Source organism: Crotalus tigris, unplaced genomic scaffold (assembly GCF_016545835.1).
Source record: "Crotalus tigris isolate CLP2741 ecotype Arizona unplaced genomic scaffold, ASM1654583v1 scf7180000017740.2609645, whole genome shotgun sequence".
Lineage (NCBI taxonomy): Eukaryota > Metazoa > Chordata > Lepidosauria > Squamata > Viperidae > Crotalus > Crotalus tigris.
Window position 1 is genome coordinate 1505875 of NW_024096606.1, and position 22847 is coordinate 1528721.

The 22847-nt window shown below is 37.1% G+C and overlaps 1 protein-coding gene across 7 annotated transcripts in view; it reads left to right on the forward strand.

The window, feature by feature from the left end:
- Window positions 1–21889, forward strand: part of OFD1 (OFD1 centriole and centriolar satellite protein) — an 81295-nt gene extending 59406 nt beyond the window's left edge. For 5 of the 7 annotated variants that reach the window (XM_039339834.1, XM_039339836.1, XM_039339837.1 and 2 more), the window contains 5 exons: window positions 8854–8973; window positions 10207–10349; window positions 17480–17650; window positions 20708–20894; window positions 21352–21889. In XM_039339834.1, the coding sequence (XP_039195768.1) occupies window positions 8854–8973; window positions 10207–10349; window positions 17480–17650; window positions 20708–20875 (602 nt within the window). In that variant the 3' untranslated portion in view covers window positions 20876–20894; window positions 21352–21889. Of the gene's footprint in view, window positions 1–8853; window positions 8974–10206; window positions 10350–17479; window positions 17651–20707; window positions 20895–21351 lie in introns of those variants that run through there. The other 2 variants (XM_039339838.1, XR_005556327.1) reach the window with 2 other exon arrangements.
- The last annotated feature ends 958 nt before the right edge of the window (window positions 21890–22847 follow it).

The following is a 22847-nucleotide window of genomic DNA, read 5'->3' on the forward strand; positions in this document are numbered from 1 at the left end:
CCTCCTCTTAAAAACCTTTTGAGTGTTCCACCAAATCATAATCCAAAAGGCTTTAATATTTTTACAAGTCTACCAGACATGAAAATAAGTTGCATCCAAGCTACCACATCTCCAACATTTAGGTTGCAGGTTTGGGTACATACAAGACAACTTTTTAGGATCCAGATGCCTTCTATAAAACATTTTATAAAAATTTTCCCTCAAATTTTGAGCCTGCGTAAATTTAACATTTCTAATCCAAATTAACTCCAATAAAATCGGTTCCTGAATATTCTGAGCCCATTTAATCATACAATCTTTTACTAGCTCTGTTTCCGAATCCAATTTTATTAACTCATTGTAAATTCTTTTAATATGAGCATATTTCTGATCTTTAATCTGAATTACCAAATTTTCATCTGCTAAGGTGATTCCCACTTTCTTATCTAAGGTCCACCTCTCCACTATTTGCAAATATTGAAACCATGAATGTAAAATATTTTCTTGCCTTAACAAATCTGAAGACTTTAGTTGCCAATCAGTACCCGACCAAATAAGTAATTCTTTATATGAAATATCAAAATTCACCCTCTTAGAAACCCCCTGAATTGCTTGTCCAAGAATCCCCCAAATAGGTATTTTATAATTTAACTTATAATAATACTTCTTCCAAACTCGAAGTAAAGCATTTCTTAAAATGTGTGACTTAAAAACCAGATCTACTTTCTTGTCAAAAATTAAATATGCATGCCAACCATATAATAAATTCCAACCTTCAAGAGCAAGAATATTTTTATTTGTTAAATTAAGCCAATCACTTACTAAAGTTAAAGTGGCCACATCATAATATAATTTCAAATTAGGTGCTTTAAGTCCACCTCTTTCTTGAGTGTCTTGCAAAATCTTAAACTTTACCCTTGATTTCTTCCCACCCCAGATAAATTTATTGATACCTTTCTGCCACTCATCCAAATTAGCATCCTTTTTTAAGATAGGTATCATCTGAAACAAAAAAAGAAACTTTGGTAGAACATTCATCTTTACTACTGAGATTCTCCCCAGCAACGATAGTTGTAATTTTTGCCAATCATTTAAGTCTTTTTGTACTTTTACCCATAAGTGTTCATAATTATTCTTATACAATTTTCCATTAGATGTTGTGATATATACTCCTAAATACTTAACATTAACTCATAACCTGTTGCTTCAACTATAATATCTTTTCCCTTCATAGACATATTTTTCAATAATATTTTAGTTTTGTTCTTATTCACCTTAAAACCAGAGACCTGTCCATACTGCGCTAAAATTTCAACCAAGTCTCTGACCCAGTGTTTCTCAACCTTGACAATTTTAAGGCATATGGACTTCAACTCCCAGAATTCCACAGCCACCATTGCTGGCTGTGGAATTCTGGGAGTTGAAGTCCACATGCCTTAAAATTGTCAAGGTTGAGAAACACTGCTCTGACCGTATTTGTTGGGTGGGATAACGTCACAACCAAATCATCAGCAAAAGCTCTCAGCCTATAATCAATCTTACTTATTTTTATTCCCTTTAATCTAGATGAATCTCGAATTGTAATAAGTAAAATCTCCATTGTTAATACACATAACAAGGGGGATAAGGGACAACCCTGCCTTGTACCTTTTTCTATTTTAAATACATCTGTTAATCCCCCATTAATTATAATTTGTACTGATTGTTGCTGATATATGGCCTTGAGAACACACAAAAATTTGTCTCCAAAGTTCATTTCCTCTACAACTTTCAATAAAAATTTCCAATCTAATTGATCAAAAGCTTTCTCAGCATCTATAAATAAATATTAAAGCAGCAGGGATTTGGTTGTTCTTATCCAAATACTCTAGTAAGTTAACAATTTGTCTTACATTATATTTCATATATCTTCCCATTATAAATCCAGATTGGTCAGTATGAATCAATTGTTTCAAAACCTGCATTAATCTATTTGCCAGTATCTTTGCAAAAATCTTATAATCTATATTTAAAAGAGATATAGGCCTATAATTTCTAGGTTGGGACAGATCCGAAACAGAAATCAGATTGACTATGTGCTCTGCAGCCAAAGATGGCGAAGTTCTATACAGTCAGTAAAAACAAGACCAGGAGCTGACTGTGGCTCAGATCATGAGCTTCTCGTTGCAAAATTTGGCTTAAATTGAAGAAAGTAGGGGAAAACACTAGGTCACTCAGGTATGAACTAAATCATATCCCTGATGAATATACAGTATAGGTGACAAATAGATTTAAGGAATTAGATCTGATAGAGTGCCTGAAGAACTATGGACAGAGGTTCACAACATTGTACAAGAGGTAGCACTAAAACCATCCCAAAGAAAAAGAAATGCAAGAAAGCAAAATGGCTGTCTGAGGAAGCTTTGCAAATAGCTGAGGAAAGAAGGGAAACAAAAGGCAAGGGAGAAAGAGAAAGATACACCCAATGGAATGCAGAATTCCAGAGAATAGTTAGAAGAGATAAGAATGCCCTCTTAAATGAACAGTGCAAAGAAATAGAATAAAACAATAGAATAGGGAGAACCAGAGATCTCTTCAAGAAAATTGGAGATATGAAGGGAACGTTTCATGCAAAGATGGGCATGATAAAGGACCAAAATGGCAGGGACCTAACAGAGGCAAAAGAGATTAAGAAGAGATGGCAAAATTACACAGAAGAATTATACAAGAACGAGCTTAGCCTCCCTGATAACCACGATGGGGTGGTCACTGACCTCGAGCCAGACATCCTAGAATGTGAAGTGAAATGAGCCTTAGGAAAGCTGAGCAACAACAAAGCTAGTGGAGGTGACAGTATTGCAGCTGAGCTATTCAAAATCTTAAAAGACGATGCACTAAAAGTGCTACACTCAATTTGCCAGCAAATTTGGGAAACTCAACAGTGGTCACAGTATTAGAAAAGGTTAATTTACATTCCAATTCCAAAGAAAGGCAATGCCAAAGAATGTTCAAACTATCGCATCATTGCATTCATTTCACATGCAAGTAAAGTTATGCTTAAAATCCTACAAGCTAGACTCCAGCAGTATGTGGATCAAGAACTTGCAGAAGTGCAGGTAGGATTTTGAAGAGGCAGAGGAACTAGAGATCAAATTGCCAACATACACTGGATCATGGAGAAAGCTAGGGAGTTCCAGAAAAACATCTACTTCTGCTTCATTGAGTATTCTAAAGCCTTTCATTGTATGGATCACAACTAACTGTGGCAAGTTCTTAAAGAGATGGGAGTACCAGACCATCTTATTTGTCTCTTGAGAAACCTATATGCAGGTCAAGAAGCAACAGTGAGAACTGGACACGGAACCACTAATTGGTTCAAAATTGGGAAAGGAGTCCGGCAAGGCTGTATTCTGTCGCCCTGCCTATTTAACTTATATGCAGAGCACATCATGAGAAAGGTAGGGCTAGATGAATCAAAAGTTGGAATTAAGATTGCCGGGAGAAATATCAACAACCTAAGATATGCAGATAATACCACTCTAATGGCAGAAAGTGAAGAACTAAAGTAACTAAAGAGCCTCTTGATGCGGGTGAAGAAGGAGAGTGCAAAAGTTGGCTTGAAACTCAACATTAAGAAAACCAAGATCATGGCATCCGGCCCTCTCAATTCTTGGCAAATAGATGGGGAAGAAATGGAGGTAGTGACAGATTTTATCTTCCTGGGCTCCAAGATCACCACAGATGGGGACTGCAGCCAAGAAATTAAAAGACGCTTGCTCCTGGGGAGGAAAGCTATGGCAAATCTAGACAGCATACTAAAAAGCAGAGACATCACCCTGCCAATAAAAGCACCTATAGTCAAGGCCATGGCTTTCCCAGTGCAATGTATGGCTGTGAAAGTTGGACCATAAGAAAGGCTGAGCACAAAAGAATTGAGGCCCTTGGGCTTCTGGTTTGCATTCGCGGTGCAGGTGGATGTTCAGGACGATCGCTCTCCCCACCGTCTGGTTTTCTCTTTAGGGGGACCCTAAAAAGGGTCGGAAGTCGCCCTGGAGGGGCGATGAGCGTGAAGAGGACCCCAAGTGATCGTGGAAGGGCGGCAGCCCTCCCGTTTGATCCAGGGCAGCTCTTCTAACTGATGGGGAAAAGACCGGCCATCAACATGGCCCGTCACTAAGCTGCTACCAGCCAAGGCCAAAATTACAAACAAGACTTCGAAAGCAACGCAGAGGAATTGGTTGAGACTCTACCTTCTCTATACCCCAAGTAGCTCTCCTGTTAAAAGCTTTTTGAAATTGTTCCCCTTCTGAGGAGAGAGGGAAGGGAACTTTCTCCCCCCCCCACGTTCTAAAATGGCGGTGTTTGACTACCTGGGAAAACAGGTAGTAACTGGTTGTAAGTCGAGGACTTTCCCTGCCCGGGAGTGCCGTGCATGCGTGGTGCCACTTCCTGCGCCAGCCGAGTCGTAGCTGGCAAGCGGCAGAGACAGAGCAGGCCGACCACCGGCTGGGCCACCAGCTGGCCCAGCCCAAGGGAGGTAAGGCACCCGCCGGGCCCCACCCGTGCCAGCAACCCCCCCTGCACCCGCCGGCTTCCCACCTCCCACCCCTGGCCCTCTTTTACTTACATTTTTAGTAGTTGCTCAGCAGGGAGGGGTGGAAACTTCCAGACAGCTCGCCTTCGCTGCAGACAACTTGCAGCACCGTTTGCAGAATGGGACTTTTGGCGGGCTCAGCAGGGCAGAGACAGCCTAGACAATTCCTATTGGCTTTTGAAAGCAATAGAATTAGACTCTATTCAAGAAAGTCTATTCTATTGGCTCTCAAAAGCCAATAGAATAAAAGGGAGTAGCACAGCTGAGGAAAAGGGGGAAAAATGACAGACTGCATTGTTTGGCGACCCCCGTGAAATGGTCGTTCGACCCCAAATGGGGTCCCGACCCACAGGTTGAGAACCGCTGATCTATAACTATGTCAGAAATGGAGGAAGACCAGCAACAGATGTCGCTTGACTATAAACTTATACTTGAAAAAATTCTTGAAACCACCAAAATAATCAAACTTAGACTGAAAGACAAAGGTGCCAGCTTAGATCTACAAAGCAAAACCCTGACTGCAACTAAAGAACCTACAACCCAAAAGACAACAGAAGCAGAAGAAAGTAATATCAAGATGGAGGGCTTTGAAGATCAACAAGTACAGCCTACTGATAATTTGACAATCAAATAACAACTACAAAATTGGACATGACTTTCTACCTAAACCAGAAGAAACCTGAGGAAGAAGACCATATTGAATTGAGGACATCTATACTAGAGCAAATATTGGGATCTGAGCCACTAGGGCGACAACTTAATGATTATAAATGGGCCAGTCCCTCCAGAAAATTGACAACTACATGCTCTCCTTTAATTCAAGTAACATGTACAAGAATGAAGGGAGATCTATCTGATGATCTAAATGCATTGGTATGGAAGCCTGGTTGGCATAAAAAGAAAACTAGAGTTAGATTTAAAAAATGAGGTTGTTTGATTTATTAGAGAGGATCCTAAAGTCTTAACTAATGGGCTAAAGGGAGATTTTAAGATGAAGGGAAATTTGATTATTATATTTAAAAATTGTTGGAAAATGGCTTCCGTTTCCGGGTAAGCAGTGCTACGGACGTGCAGGGAGACTTGTCTCTTTGCCAGCTGAGTTTCCCCCGCCGGTAGACCCTTAATTGGGTCGAAAGTCACACTGGGGGGGGGGGTGACCACAGTTGAGGAGGCTGCCTGTTTGACTGCAGAGGGGTAGTGGTGCCCTCTGCTGTCCAAGCGAGTTCCTTTGGGCCGACGGAGTAAAGATCATTCAGTAAAATGGCCGATCACTTAGCTGCACCAGCCTTAAGACACAAGAACATCTAAACGAAATAGAATCACTGTGGAAGATTCGGTGAGACCTTTCCTTACCTCTCCCTTTCCTATTTACTCCTGTGAAAAGCCTTTGGAATCATTTCCCTAACTTTCTAAAGCAGCTTTGTTGATGGGGGAAGAAAAGCCTTGGAACAAAAGAAAAATTAATTTTAACTTTTTCAATGGTTGATTTTATTTTTGAATATTTGGGAGTCCTAAAATCCTTGTTATAGAAACTTAATATGTTAGCAATTTGGAGAATTTTTTTTATTTTCTACTATTTTTATAACTAAAGAAAAGAAGGAAAAAAGGAAAAGAGGAAAGAAATTATTATTTATATATATATATATATATATATATATATATATATATATATATATCTCATAAATAAAATAAATAAATAAATATTTTTATTAGGAGTCTGGAAAGACTGAACAACTGGTTAACCCTCTGGGGACATCTTGTGGTGAAATTATTTACTGAAATTGTTATTCCCTTTCTTTGGACTCTGAGTCTGACTTTGACCTTCAAATTATCTCAAAAGGGAAAGATAAAGAAGCTGTACAGCTGGGTGGAAGCGGATATTGACTAATTGTTATTAAATACAGCCTCCACCAAAAGAATAATGGCTTTATATACTATTGAAATGGAAGAACTCTGTCCAGATTTCAATTACAAGTATATATTGGACAAAATTCTTGAAAATACTGAACAAATAATTGTCTATACAAAAGAGATTATTTTTCAACGACAAATCAAAGCGCAAGGTGTAAGTGAGCACTTTGTAAGCCAAGAAACAGCAGAAGGGGTATATACTCAAGAGACTCATCTTCAACCTTATCCATAATTTACTGAGATGGAGGAATTAAACTTACATCAGAACTGCCAACCTACACTGGAAAAAACTTCTGATGCTAATGAACAAATGACTTTTAGCACGGAAACTAAAGATGTTACCCCAGAAGGGCAGGCTGATCTCCAGACTCCAACTGATTACCTGACAGATAAAAAACCAATAGGAGGAGAGCAAAATAATAGTAAAGAAGACTCTACATTATTTTATAGACAATCTATTGAGACTCTGAATGATTCAAAAATGACTGTAATTAAACTAGGCGCAACTTCAAAAAAGATGAAGATGGATCTTCAACCACGAGCTATTGAGAATCGCTACAACTTTTTCACTAGCCTATTAAAATGGACAATGGGAGATTCTCCCCTGATTTATGCGTTACGGCAAGAAATGGAGGGAGTTTTATTTGTGGACTTAGAGGCCTTACTATGGAAACCCATTTGGAACAGAAAGAAAGCTAGAATAAGATATAAATATGGAATTTAAGATTACATTTATGGGTTGCAATGGCTTTATAGAGATGTGGATTGATTTGGATTTGGATTTTTAAAAGGTGTTTTTAAGATAAGATTTAAAATTTAACATTGAAATATAGTAAGAATATATATATATATATATATATATATATACTTTTTTTCTCTTTCTTTTTCTTGGTTTCTTTTTGTTTCTATTATTTTTTTCTATTTTTCCTATGCTTTTTTATTATTAGATATGATAGATAATTTGTGGAGCTATAATGATAAAAAGATTGTAATGATGGAAGAGATCAAATTAATAAATGAATTACTGAATAAGAAATAGAATATAGTTGAGAAATGCACTCAAATTGTAAAGAATATTTTTGTTTAAGACTAAGTTAGATATGGTATTTGGAAATTAATAAACCTAAAAACAGGGTTTGATTTACATCGATGAAAGGTTGCTGATAATTTCTATTGATTAATTGATTCTTATTTAGGAATGTATTAATGAATTAATTTTACTTAGAAATGTATTAGTTTGACTATATTATTCTAATTGTTAGAGAGGGAAATTTTAAGCAGCATTATTTGAGCTATATATGTATGATGTTATTGTACCTAACTGATTACCCTATGTCCACGTTGTTTCTTAAGCGTTCTGGTGTAAAAATGGAAAAATCAATAAAATTGTTTGGAAAAAAAATTGTTGGAAAATAATAAAAAATAAGGGATTAATTGGCATAATATTGAGGACTTAGACTTACAAGGGAAATGAAAACTAACTATTAGGAAATAATTTTGAATTATTGTTTAGCCCAGACAATATAGATGATGGACTTGAGATAACAAAAGATACTCCATTATTAAGTGGTGATGTACTAGGATGAGAAATAGAAAATGTTTGTGAATTAAAATAATAACATATTTAAGTAAGTAATATGTGTATTTTAGATATTATAACTTTTATGTAGTGAGACAAAGGAAATTTGGGTTACCCGAAACTTAAATACTATGGATATTAAAAGTTAAATTGGAGTATTGTAATTAAAAATTAGGTAAAACTTAAAACTTAAAAACAGGATATGGATATGTATAAGCAAAAATGTATTGATAAATGTGATATGAAGTTTTAACTGAGTTTGATACAATTAGAAATTTATTAGCTTAAATATGATATAGCAAATGTTATTGGAAATAGAGAAGAAATATTTGATGATGCAACCTGAGATATGTACTAAAGATTTTGTTATTGAATTATTAACCAACCCAATCACCACGTTGCTTTCTAAATACTTAAATGTAAAACTGGAAAACTAATAAAATATTATTAAAAAAAAAAAGAATTGAGGCCTTTGAACTATGGTGCTGGAGAAGACTCCTGCAAGTCCCCTGGACTGCGAGGCGATTAAACCGGTCAGTCCTAGAGGAGATCAACCCTGACTGCTCTTTAGAAGGCCAGATCCTGAAGTTGAAACTCAAGTACTTTGGCCACCTAATGAGAAGGAAGGACTCACTGGAGAAGAGCTTAATGCTGGGAAAGATTGAGGGCAATAGAAGAAGGGGACAACAGAGAATGAGGTGGCTGGATGGAGTTACTGAAGAAGTAGGCGTGAGCCACACTGTGTTCCATTCCTCTTCTTGGCTTGGATAATTGCAGAATAATGAAGTTTTTGTTTATATTTATTTTCTAGATCAAGAGAACATTCCAGAACAGCTCAAAAGCAATGTATCACATCCATCTGGAGACATAGTTAGTTGGAACCATGTTCCAGCCTCCATGCCAGCAACAGGCATTTCACAGTGGGAGATAAGTAAGTGTTTAGTTCACTTGTGGGAATGCTTTGTTTGTAGATGGTTTGTTTATTATAACGCACAGAAGTTGAAGGTTTTGGTATAATTGTTTTTTAATTACATCAAATGCTGCTCTTTAAGCTATTACTATACATAATAAGGAAATTATAATTTAATTTTTTATTTCTAGAAGCATTCAATATGCTGCAGCTTTAGACTAAGCAAGATAGCAAAAAAGAAAAAAAGTTTGCAATTATTTTTCAATTGTCAGGTTCTTTTATTATTTCAGTACAATAGTGTTTGGAGACAACAGTGAATATAGATGATTTGTCTGTCATTGTTGTACTAATGACCTGAGAGACCAAATCAATGAAATCATGAACATTTCACTGAATCTGAAATCATGAAAATTTTGTTCAAGTAAGTCTTATAGCATTAACCTTAGGAAGTGAATGCTGTAATTTAAGAAAGTACATAATGAGATTATGATTCCCTCTAATGAACTAAAATATATTTTATTACAAACAGACATCAATAAATGGCTAATATCTGCAATACAAAGATAAGCATTTCAAGAACAAGATATTTAATGATATTTTTAAAGAAAAAACACACAAAGTATTAAAATACATGTTCCAGCACATTTGACTTTAATGATGAAATAATGATGAAACTGCTGAATGTAACAGTGTAATGAAGGCATGTTTGATGTGGATGGAATAAAAGATTCAAGGAGAAAATTCACTTAGCTCCTTTGTCCATCTTGTTCCTTGTATGTCACCTATTGCCTCTTGGATAATTTGTTTCCAATATTTAGAGAGGAAAGATTCAATCTTTAAACTGTATTACACTATAAATGAAATAGTGTATAATCCTGAAATGAAACAGTTGAAAACAGATACTAGTGACATAGTATCACAACAGTGCACTTGTCTTCGTTAGTAGCTAAACAGGCTGTCTTTCTAAATTAATCTCTTCAGAATATATCCAGTAACACTGTTCCCCAAATCATAGGTCTTTTAAAACAAAAAACTAAATATAGAAGATGCCAGGTTCTGTCCAACTAATTCTGCAATCCACATAAAAAAATTATTTTGTTTTGGAAGCCTACAGTATTAGCAATTATGAAAAAGCAAAAGCATCATGGATCAGTACTAATAAGAGCACACATGCCCTGGAATCAGACATACCATACTAATAGGCAAATTATTGTTCTCTGTGATATGTACATTATTTGCATTGTTATATATTAGGTGGAACAGAGAAAACTGTCCTAGAGGGAAAACATCATGAAGAACAAAAGGAGCCAGAATTGGAAGAAGAAGGGGCCAAAGAAGAGAAAACACAAAGTGAGAGGTCTTTGGAAAGAGACCAAGAGAAACCAGATAAGGAAATAGTAATGTATCTCATTCTTACAATTTCACAAATGTTTATTTAAAATGTGTCCTGCACATTGAGCATACTCGATAGGGGTCATGGGTGCTAGAAGATTATATAACCTATGAAATGTTATTGTTATTGCTTATTGGGTTTGTTCTTGGTGGCTAGTGTAGTTTTTTACACTTTTGGTAATACTGGTTTTTCTATTGTTTTTAATATTTTAATTGCAACTGTGGGATAGTCGTATAAATCAGTTAAATAGTGTTCCAGAGGCAACATTGTGGAATAACTCTTGACTGTAATATCTTTGTACAAAGTGGAACAGTATAATGGTAGGTTTTTTTTAAAAAAAAATGATTCTGAGACTTTATTTTGATTTTTTAAGGTACAGCTTGAAGAATATAATATCACAATGGTAGATTTCTCTGTGCATGTATTTAATGAGTGTATTGTGTTCTTATAGGGTGGGAGGGAGGGAGAGGAAAGAGAGAAGGAGAGGGGAAAGAGAAAAAGAGAGAGGAAAGAGAGAGAGGAAGTGCAAGTGCCTCTCTCCCCCCCCTCTCCTCACCTGGAGAAAGAAGGGGGAGGGAGGGAGAGGAAAGAGAGAAAGAGAGAGGGAGAGGGGAAAGAGAGGAAAGAGAGAGAGGAAGTGCAAGTGCCTCTCTCCCCCCCTCTCCTCACCTGGAGAAAGAAGGGGGAGGGAGGGAGAGGAAAGAGAAAGAGAGGGAGAGGGGAAAGAGAAAGAGAGAGAGAGAGAGGAAGCGCAAGTGCCTCTCTCTCCCCCTCTCTCTCCTCACCTGGAGAAAGAAGGGGGAGGGAGGGAGAGGAAAGAGAGGGAGAGGGGAAAGAGAAAGAGAGAGAAAGAGAGAGGAAAGAGAGAGAGGAAGTGCAAGTGCCTCTCTTTCCCCCCCCCCTCTCTCTCACGCACACACACACACTGAGTGGGGGAAGAGGACTGGCAGACCAAGGGCAGAAAGAGTGAGAGAATGGGAGGGAGGGAGAGAGGGAGAGATAGAGAGAGACCCTTTTGACATCTGAAACGAAGATAACACTGAATATATATATATAATAAAGGTAAAAAAGGATATATGCAGTGTTATCTTCATTTTAGATGTCAAAAGGGTTTTGCGGCTCCCAGTGTTTTGTTTTTGGTGGGAAACGGGTCCAAGTGGCTTTTTGAGTGTTTTGGGTTGCTTACCCCTGTTCTACCCATACAGTGGTGCGCCATTGGCCAGAATGGGCAGTGATGGAGGGGGGAGCGCTTTTTTCAAAACATCGCATGCTATTTTGTGTGTCTCTTTGTATTGTACTTTTTTAGCATGCACACCAGTTCGATATTATATTTTCTTTGTGTCTTTTTAATCCTTTTTACAGTGTGCATGACTATATATACTTTCCTTGAATCTTAATTTAATTTCAGAAATTTGTCTTGAAATTCTTAGTTCCTGCATTGCAGTTTGTTCTTATGTCCTTTTTATATTTCTTTTTGCATCTTAAATTTCACTTGTAATTCAATCATTAAATGTTACTGTTTTTATTTTGGGGCATTTCACTTTCTTGCAATTGAATTTTGTTTTCAGTGGTCATTACATTTAAGTGTCTTGAATAAATAAGATAATAATGAAATACATGTATCATGAAGTTTGGGAATAAAGTGATGGGTGGCACCAAAACTTTTTCACACAGTTGAGATATGGGGAAAAGACTGGAAATAAATTATTTGCATCATATGTCCTGATGACAATTTTAAAGAAAACAAAAAAAGTGTTTGCATAAATTGAAGAATTATTTCCTATGTTGTGATTGAGAGGTTATGTTGGGGGAGGGGGGCGATGACAATTTCCTCATTGGCTCAAGGGGGCGATTTGTTCAAAAAGGTTAAGAACCACTGGTCTAAATCAAAAGGAACATGCTACCTATAATATTCAATTTACCTTGCATTAATTTGAATAGGCTTTGGAGAGATTGTTGAAGTTAAGAAAATAGATGATCAGGGTTTTGGTTTTATATTTAATTATATTCCTGATGATTAAGCATCAAGCTTGTGATCATGAGTCACAGTTAGCCCATCAAGACTGAATCCAGCCAACACTATCAAATATCCACATCTTTAACCCAATATATTTTTTAACAGATAGAAGCAGAATCCTACCCATTATTATTCTTTCTTCTTTTTTTCCTGCTCCCCGTACTACTACTTAACAGAATTGGAAATCGTGCTCAGTTAAGAATACAACTTTTGAAATTTTCAGGGATTACACCAGTTGTCTTTGTGACTAGTGCTGTTCTGCATAGATTTCTAGAGCAGTACTTGATCTAATTTCCTTTTTTATGAAGTAATAATAATAGTAATAATAATAATAATAGTTGGAAGGGACCTTGGAGGTCATCACGTCCAACCCCCTGGTCAGGCAGGAAACCAGACAAATGGCTGTTCAGTCTCTTCTTAAAAACTTCCAGTGTTGGAGTATTCACAGCTTCTGGAGGCAGGTTGTTCCACTGATTAATTGTTCTGTCAGAAAAATTCTCCTTAGTTCTAGTTTGCTTCTCTCTTTGGTTAGTTGCTTCTTGTCCTGCCTTCAGGTGCTTTGGAGAATAGCTTGACTCCTTCTTCTTTGTGGCAGCCCCTGAGATATTGGAACACTGCTATCATGTCACCCCTCGTCCTTCTCTTCATTAGACTAGACATACCCAATTTCAGCAACTGTTCCTTATATGTTTTAGCCTCCAGTCCCCGATCGTCTTTGTTGCTCTTCTCTGTACTCTTTCTAGAGTCTCAACATCTTTTTTACATCGTGGGGACTAAAACTGGATGCAGTATTCCAAGTGTGGCCTTACCAAACCATTGTAAAGTGGTATTAACACTTCACGTGATCTTGATTCTATCCCTCTGTTAATACAGCCTAGCACTGTGCTGGCTTTTTTGGCAGCTGCAGCACACTGCTGGCTCATATTTAAGTGATTGTCCACTAGCACTCCAAGATCCCTCTCACAGTTGCTACTATTGAGCAAGGTACCACCTATACTATACCTGCACATTTGGTTTTTCTGGCCTAAATGTAGAACCTTACTTTCATTTTTTTAGATAGCGCCCAATGTTCAAGTCTGTCAAGATCCTTCTGTCTCTTAAGCCTGTCTTCTGGAGTGTTGGCTATTCCTGGCAGATTAGTGTCCCCATCTATCCCCTGATCCAAATCATAGATGAAGATGTTGAAGAGCACTGGGCCCAGAACAGAGCCCCGGGGTACCCCACTACACACTTCCCTCCATGTAGATGCAGTTCCATTGAGGACCACATGATGAGTATGGCCGGTCAGCCAACTACGAATCCATCTGATGGTGATGCTGTCTAGCCCACACTTTTCTATCGTAACAAGTAGTAGGTTGTGGTCTACTTTATCAAAAGCCTTACTGAAGTCCAAGTAAATTATATCCACAGCATTCCTCTGGTCCATTAATTTTATCACCTGGTCAAAGAATGCAATAAAATTTGCCTGGTATGATCTGTTTTTGACAAACCCATGTTGGCTTTTGGTAATGATTTTGTTTGCCTCTAGGTGTTCACTGATTCGTTGCTTGATTATCTTTTCCAAGATAATTGAACAACATTATCATAGATCTCTTTGGAAAATTCATTTTGTAAAAAGTCATTCCACCGGTCTAATTGGTCACTGAAGCTTTCTTCCCTTAACTTTAGGATATTCTTATCCAGAACCTATCTTGAATGCTCCTTGCCTCAGTCAGAGAAGGGAATACTGATTACTTTTTATGGATGTTCTTTGCAGTGTAGTGTAGTATGGCTGCTGTGTTTAATACCACTCCTTTTATTTGATTGAAAGTGCATTTCTTTTTTTTTAAGTTTTATTAATTTTTAAGAGTTACAATCTTTAGAGCTTAGTAAACAACATGTTGTCTGGGTTCACATATTTAACATTGACTTCCTCGATATAAATCTATTCAGTACTGCACAATCAAGTATTTTTTTCCCTGGTCCTCCTTTTTCCCCCAAATTTGTCCATTTTCCTCTCATTACACAATTACAATTCTTGGTACTATTGATATATACAAAGTTAGATATAAACATCTTCATCATATTTTACTAATATTATACAAATAATAATATCAATTTATAAATCAATATCCTGTTTTTCGTGCTGTTGTTAAAGTTTGACTTCCCATCAACATTTAAAGTATATTTGTCAATATGATTGATTTTCTCAATATTAATTACATTTATATAGCTAAAAGTTTTATTCATACCAATCCTCTTATTTTCATATTGCCCATATCAAAAGAAGAAAAAATGCTATTTTAATTCTAAATCATATCTTTCATTATAAAAGTTAATTATATCTAAGAGTCATCCATTCTTTTAATCGTATTCAAACAAGTATTTAAACATATTAAAATCTTCTATTTTTTTAAATCTAACTCTTTCTTTCTTTCTTTCTTTCTTTCTTTCTTTCTTTCTTTCTTTCTTTCTTTCTTTCTTTCTTTCTTTCTTTCTTTACCAAGTAGTTTTCCAAGCCAAGACAATTAAATCACCCAGGAATTTTCTTTCTATTTTTATGAAAGTTGCTTAGCACGAGGAAGACAATTTAGGTAGGGTATTTTGGGGGGGAATTCTGCCCATTTATGTTCCTTAAGCAACTCCCACCTTCCTTCTCCCTCAATTTCTCTTCTCATCTTTTGTCTCCCAAATCGTAACATTTCCCCTGACAGCTTTATGTTCCATTCCCCAAAATCTTCCTTGTCACCAGGTGCATCTTGCAGACTTAAACGGTAAAGGGTCTTTTGCATTTTCATTGTTATGGGTAAGTCTTGCAGAATTTTATTTGAGTGTGGTAGTTTATATTTTCCTTCTTTCATCTCTTCCATCTCTAAGTCCATTTCCTCTGCTTCATCTTCTGATCTCTGGTTTATTTGTTTATACTTTGTAGTCGTCATCTGGGAACTTTGTAGTCATTGTCTGGGAACTTTCTTGTTGTAGGTTTAATTTGGAAATTTGCTCATTTATATTATCTAATTTTTTTAGTCTCATGGTTTCTTTTTATGTCCTCTTTGTATGCAACAATTGTTTGGTGAATTAGTTGTAACGTAGAATATATTTCCTTCTGAAAGGTGTTTTTTTTTCTTGAGGCATCATTCCTGGAGATCCTCTAATATCACCAGTCTCAGTAAGAGTAGAACTAAGTTTTCTCTAGCTTTCTGATTTTTATTATGTAGCCCCTATAATCCAATAGTTTCCAGAATACATGTCCAGTCCCAAACGCAATATTTTATAGTGATCCTTTTTCTCAGGCATCCAAAAATTGTCAGTCAAGTAAGGTTATAATCCACAATGTTCAAAATGTTCAACCTCCCTCATAACAGCCAGCCAGACGTAATCAAAGTTCAAATTTTTCTTTCTCTCCCACTAGCTCTTGAGATTAAAAGTCCAAGCTCAGTAAGTGTTGATAGTCCAAAAAGGCCGGGTGATGAGTATGCCAAAATATTTTCCTTTATTGCCAGCTGTTCTCCCTTAAGCTAGGAGTCATCAGGCAGCCAGCTAGCTAGTCAAATCCACCACTAGATGTCATTCAGAATCCATTTTCCACTCTTAAGACAAAGGATTGATTTCTTATATTTCACCTCAATGATTTTTTTCCAAAGAGAAAATCTTAGCAATTATCTCAGTTCTCAAATTTTAAAACTGTAGCTTCCACTTCAATATTGTGTATTTCTGTCCCCCATAGAAATTAAAATGCCACTTCCATTCACATTCGGAGGTTTTTAGCTTCTTTGGAGCCTTTCCCAGGAAATTCAGTTCTAAAATAGTAAAGAAAGGATCAATATTCTCACCCAGTTCCAAACATGTTGTTTACGATGTGTTAATTGGTCTTTTCTTCTTCAGTTGTCAGCAGCTAATGGCTGGCCATAGGAATGTAGCCAGTCTTTCCCCTGCCGATTGGAGGGCTTTTCTTGGATCGAACGGAAAGACCACTGTCTCTCCATGATCAACGAGACACCCCTCCTTCTTCATCACCTCTTCGGGGCGACTTTAGGTCCTTTTTAGGGTCCCCAGCAGGGTGAAATCAGGCGCAGAAGGCAGAGCCCTGCCTTCCTGCATTCATGTCTTCACGACGCAAAACCGGAAGTCGAAAATGCATTTCTTTTAGTGTTTGCCAACTCTCCCTGAGAAGCAATAGCACATAAACTTATATACCACTTCATAGTGCTTTACAGCCCTCTCTAAGCTGTTTGCCCTCAACAATCTGGGTCCTCATTTTACTGATTTTGGAAGGATGGAAGGCTGAGTCAACTGTGAGCCGGTCAGGATCCAACTCCTGGCAGTGAGCAATGAGTTAGACTGCATTTTAACTTCTGTGCCACCACGGAACTGGGAACAATGTGTGTGTGAGAGACAGGAAGAATTAAGAGATAGACTTTTTTCTTTATGTTTCCTTTGCTTTCGTTTCTTTTTGATAAGGCTTTTTCATAGTCTGTATTTGGTTAATTATTTTCTTCTATTTATTTGGCTGCCCATCTTGCAAAAGTGATTGTGAATGGCTAACAGCAGTTTAAAAGACTGCCAAGTACAAAACAAATAAAAATATAAAAATAACAATAAGGAGCAAGAAATGGCAACTGGGATGATATTTAACAAAATTTCCCAAGCTTAAACTAACCTGACCCTCATGCCTGGGATCCCATCCAGGTCATCAAGGTTTCTGAAACACCAGTAAACCTGATCATGGTCAGTCAGCTGCTCCAAAGGGCAGGTCCTATGACAGGAAAGGCTGCTGAGTCTATATGTTAATCTTTGATAATGGGATCTGGAGTATCATCATACTTTTACAGCTGATGGGCTGAATAGAAACAGTAGGAAAGAAGTGGTCCTAAGGTTTGGTGGTTAACAGAACCAAGGCTAGAGCCTAGCAACATGATGTTAGCCCAGGCTCTACTAGTCACATGATTCTTGCCTTTCTCAGAAATGGAGGAGATTAAACATGCTTGGATGTTTTGATTATACCAAATTGAAATGTATCTTTACCACAGGGTAGTGTATGTTGTCACAGATAAAATACTGGGTGGAGATACAAGGACTTGGGTCAATTTTAATGTACTTTGCTCCAATTACATGTTATTTTTAATGCTTTTTGAAAGCGTATCCAAGAGTCATTGGAGATGAATGAAGAGGTTCAAAATGAAATAGTAACAAATGTACAGACAAGTACTCTGAAGTCTGAAGAACGTTCAGGCACTGATGTTTCCAATCCACTTGAAAAATACATGAAAATAATACACCAGAATAAAGATAAAGAACAGGAAAAAAAGGTAATATTTCGAATTAACATGAATAAGGTAATTTGAAGATATCATAAGTATAGTTATATACATTTCCTACCAACTGTATAGTTCTTTTCTCACTAAAGTAAAAGCTTTGCTAGACATAACCAATCAAAAGTGAAAACCAAAATTTTATCTTGTGGGAAAAAAATTGGAGGTTGCTTAGGGTGACTACACAAGTATAATTAGGCAAGTGAGTATTTTGACCATATCATTTCCATGCATATTTTCCACCTTCAAGCTGTATAAACTTGAATGCTTAATGGATATAAGCATATCAGGTAATGTGTATTTGTGTAATGAGGGAGAGTGTGGCCTAAGGAAATCAACACACTATATCAAGATGTGCATAATTATTAGGCAGCTTCTTTTCCTCAGGCAAAATGGACCAAAAAAGAGATTTCACTGACTCTGAAAAGTAAAAAAAATTGTAAAAAGTCTTTCAGAGAGATGAGCACTCTTGAAATTGCTAAGATATTGGGGCATGATCACTGAACCACCAAACGTTTTGTTGCAAATAGTCAACAGGGTCGCAAGAAACAAGTTGAGAAAAAAGATGCACATTAACTGTCAAAGATTTGAAAAGAATCAAACGTGAAGCTACCAGGAACCCATTATGCTCTAGTGCTGTCATATTCCATAACTGCAACCTACCTGAAGTGCCCAGAAGTATAAAGTATTCCATGCTCAGAGACATGGCCAAGGTAAGGAAGGCTGGCAGTAGGGAGTTGATTTTGAGTCCATCTTCAACCCGAAAAGATCCAATTAGCTCATCTTTAATAATACCAGCCCATACCAGTATCCCACCTCCACCTTGCTGGTGTCTGAGTCAAAGTGGAGCTCTGTGCCTTTTACTGATCCAGCCAGAGGCCCATCCATCTGATCGGTCAAGAGTCACTGTCATCTCATCCATAAAACCTTTGAAAAATCTGTCATCAGTTATTTCTTGGCTTACCATTTCAACTTATCTATTTTGTTAGTGGTGGTCGGGTTTCAGCCTTCCTTACCTTGGCCATGTCTCTGAGCACTGAATACCTTGTATTTCTGGGCACTCCAGGTAGGTTGCAGTTATGGAATATGACAGTACTGGAGGATAATAGGTTCCTGGTAGCTTCACGTTTGATTCTTCTCAAATCTTTGGCAGTTAATTCTCAACACATTTCTTGCAACCCTGTTGACTATTTGCAAAAAAAGTTTGATGGCTCTGTGATCATGCCCCAATATCTTAGCAATTTCAAGAATGCTGCAATCCTCTGAAAGACTTTTTACAATTTTTTACTTTTCAGAGTCAATTAAATTTCTTTTTTGGCCCATTTTGCCTGAGGAAAAGAAGCTGACTAATAATTATGCAAACCCTCCCTCATTACACAAATACACATCACCTGATACGCTTATAGTGTATATAAGCATTTAAGTTTATACAGCTTGGAAAATATGCATGAAAATGATGATATGGTCAAAATACTCATTTGCCTAATTGTGCATACAGTGTAAATATGAATGACTTGTATAATTCAGTCTAATATCAGAATTTAAAAAGATTATATATCTTATATTTTAAACTGACTCATTCCATATTTCCATATTTTTCTTGTGTACTTTTCTAGTTTTCAGTCTTGCATCAGTACACAATTAGTAGGTAGTTATAGCATTTAGTCTGGGTGATATTCTTCAAAAATGAATGGTTGCATATACATATTTTTGTTGTACAAGAAAAGAAACTATAGACTATGATTTGGACAAAAATAGCTAAACATACAATTTTTTTTTTAAGGAAATTCATTAGTTTTCTAACCAGAAATGAGTTTCAGAAGTTCAAGCTACCCTGTTGAACATCCTGTCTCCTGGTGGGCTATGTTGCATTGCAGGGTATGATGATAATGTCCTCAGATTCTAGCACATGGCTTTAAATTTGAATTTTAACATAAAACTACTGACATAGCTATTTGTTATATTATTCATTGATTACTTTTCAAGAAATGCAAGATCAAATCTTACACAATCCAAGATTATCTACAGATAAGAGAATACCAGCTATGAATTCCAGAATGTATATGGCTTCACCAAGGCATTAACTGATTTAATATAATCTTTTTCTTTGTCTACTTTATAGTAGTTTGGCTCATTTCACTAATCATTAATTTTGTTTAATTTTAGCTTAGGTGGTGAGCATACAAGATGAGTGATAAGACATTCCAAATTCTAATAATCAGTTCAGTTCTGAAGCTGAAAGAAAGCCAATTGCCATTTAGTTCCTTACCTCTTTTAACTGTTTCTTGCATTGGCCATTCCCTGAAATATTGTCAAACTAAACTTAAAGAGTTCATTTTTTATCTTTGCTTCACCATATTTTGCACCGTATCCGTTGAATGGTAAAAAATGATGGCAAGGATTTGTCTGACTGTAAACACTTAGATCAGTGGTTCTCAACCTGTGGGTCGGGACCCCATTTGGGGTCGAACGATCATTTCATGGGGGTCGCCAAACAACGCAGTCCGCCATTTCCCCCCCCCCCCTTTTCCTTAGCTGTGCTACTCCCTTTTATTCTACTGGCTTTTGAAAGCCAATAGAATAGACTCTCTTGAATAGAGTCTAATTCTATTGGCTTTCAAAAGCCAATAGGAATTGTCCAGGCTGTCTCTGCCCTGCTGAGCCCGCCAAAAGTCCCGTTCTGCAAACGGTGCTGCACCAGTTGAGTAGTCCTCGAGTTACGACCGGTTGAGTAGTCCTCAACTTACGACCGGTTGGGGGTCGCGGCATTAAAAAGGTTGAGAATCACTGACTTAGATTGAACAGGGGTAGTTAACTGATAGCTGCTTGCTTTATATAATTTTTGGATACTTAGATTTATTTTTGGATAGTTAGATGTAAATATTTAGATTTAAACAGGTATAGTTAACTGATAGCTATTTGGTCATATAATTTTTTCATTGCCTCCAATCTTTTCAATTTTTAAATGAATCTCCTCTAACAACTGTTGCAGTTTAATAAATAAATAATAAATAATCCTAACCTCAAAATTCTATTTATCCCACTGGTCCCTAGAAATTATCCGAGCTCCAAAGTAGAACACAGATTAAATATTTGAAACACTTCTGCCTCAGGGATGCTTCCGAAGCTCACGAGACATTTATAAACCGAGTTAACAACTCTCTTCTTTCTGTCAGAAGGCTGAGAAAGAAGCATTTGAAATATCATCTGAGGCACTACTGAGCAGTGAAAGGGAGGACAGGTATGCATCGTTCATTTTTTTCCTTGTCTGAGTTAAAAAGTCACTGAGCCATGCCTTAAGATCCAAGGTCCCTAGATGGGAACAGATTGGGAGCAGAGAATGTAAGGCTTGTTTATTCTCCTTCTCCACTGCAGCTTCCTGTGCCTTCCAAAGATTTGCTTCTGAGGATTGTGGAACTCAGAACTAGAGCAAACAGTAACTTGCATTATTTCCTCTTCCATAGTGAGGCGCTTCCACTGGATAGCAGTCTTCCCTTTGCAACCCTCAGGCTGAGAGGCAAGCAGTGCTACCTTGCTCGACACTGCTATGCTTTCCCTTTGGTTATGTAGTACTCAAGCCCAAAGGTTTCTCAGTAAAAGAGCAGTGGGTTGAGGAAAGCATATGGGGGGGGGGGTATCACAAGAATGTAAGTTTCTCCATAGCTAATGCTCCCAAAATTAACTTTTTTTTTTCATAGCGTTAGTGTTGCAGACATTCCCCAGGAAAGACCTGATGACAATTTTTGGTGAAGATGAAATAGTGGTAACTGGAAAAAAAATGTGATTGATATGGAAAACAATCCTTGGACAGTAAGGATAATTATTTTGAACAACCCTAAATATTTATGTCTATAAAATAATTAATGAAGAAATAATATATTGGTATACATTGCTGTTAGTAATATTGTAGTATTGCAGGCCTTGAGAGAACACTTTTGATACTTTGTATTATTTAGAAAATGTTGCTATTGTGAAAAAACTGCTTAAATTGTTTTATTGTATAAAGTGGACAGAAGGTTTCTTAAATTGATTTAAAAAGTTTTTTTATTTTAAATTTAAATTAATTTTAAAAAGTATATTTTGCTACAATCATTATAGAAGTTGAAAATTTCTCAGTTTCATTGTATCTGAATTCTATTGTTCCATAATATTGCATTCACAAATAGTGAGTTATAGCTCTCTGTAGCCAAAGTATCATTAACATTAATTAAAATCTGCATCTTTGCACAGAATGCATTTGAAGATTTTTTATTTTTTGAATATTAACTGTACATTGAACTAAGCGAAACACTTTTAGAAACAGCCATATTTTATATCCTCTCACTTCATATCCTGTACAAAGAATAGAATAGAATAGAATAGAATAGAATAGAATAGAATAGAATAGAATAGAGCTGGAAGGGACCTTGGAGGTCTTCTAGTCTAGCCCCCTGCTCAAGCAGGAGAACCTATACCATTTCAGACAAGTGACTGTCTAGTCCAGGGGTAGGCAACCCCCCAGCCAATCAGAGCACAGCCAACCCCCCAGCCAATCAGAGCACAGCCAAGCCCCTAACCAATCAGAACACAGCCAAGCTCCCACCCAATCAGTTCATACCCCCACTGGCAGTTAAAAGGAAGAAACAGCTAAGACCACACATTGCTCCTCGAAGCACGAAGCTGAAAACACCAGCCTGAAGATGACAAATGGGACTTCGTCGAAACGTCGCCAAGACACTTCCAATTTCACGCGGGAGAAAACCCGAACAACCAAAGACCTATATACATATACATATACATACATACATACATATATACATACATATATATATATCATAAAGGTAAAAAAGGATATATCTTCATTTTAGATATCAAAAGGGTCTCTGTGTCTCTCTCTCCCTCCCTCTCTCTCCCTCTCTTTCTTTCTGCCCTTGGTCTCTCAGTCCTCTTTCCCCCCCTCTCTCTCCTTCCCTCTCTCTCTCTCTCTTTCTCCCCCCCTCCTATCTTCTGCTGACCTGGCAAGCTGGCTTCAAGCTGTTCTCCAACAAGCTCAGAGGTAGGCAACCTTAGCTCTTTTATGACTCATGGACTTCAATTCCCAGAATTCCTGAGTCAGCATAGCTGGGCTAGCTAGCTCTCTCTTGCCCTTCCTGCTTCCTGCAGAGATGCAGCAAAGGGAGGAGCCATGCCCAAAAAGATTTCAATTTGTCGGAGA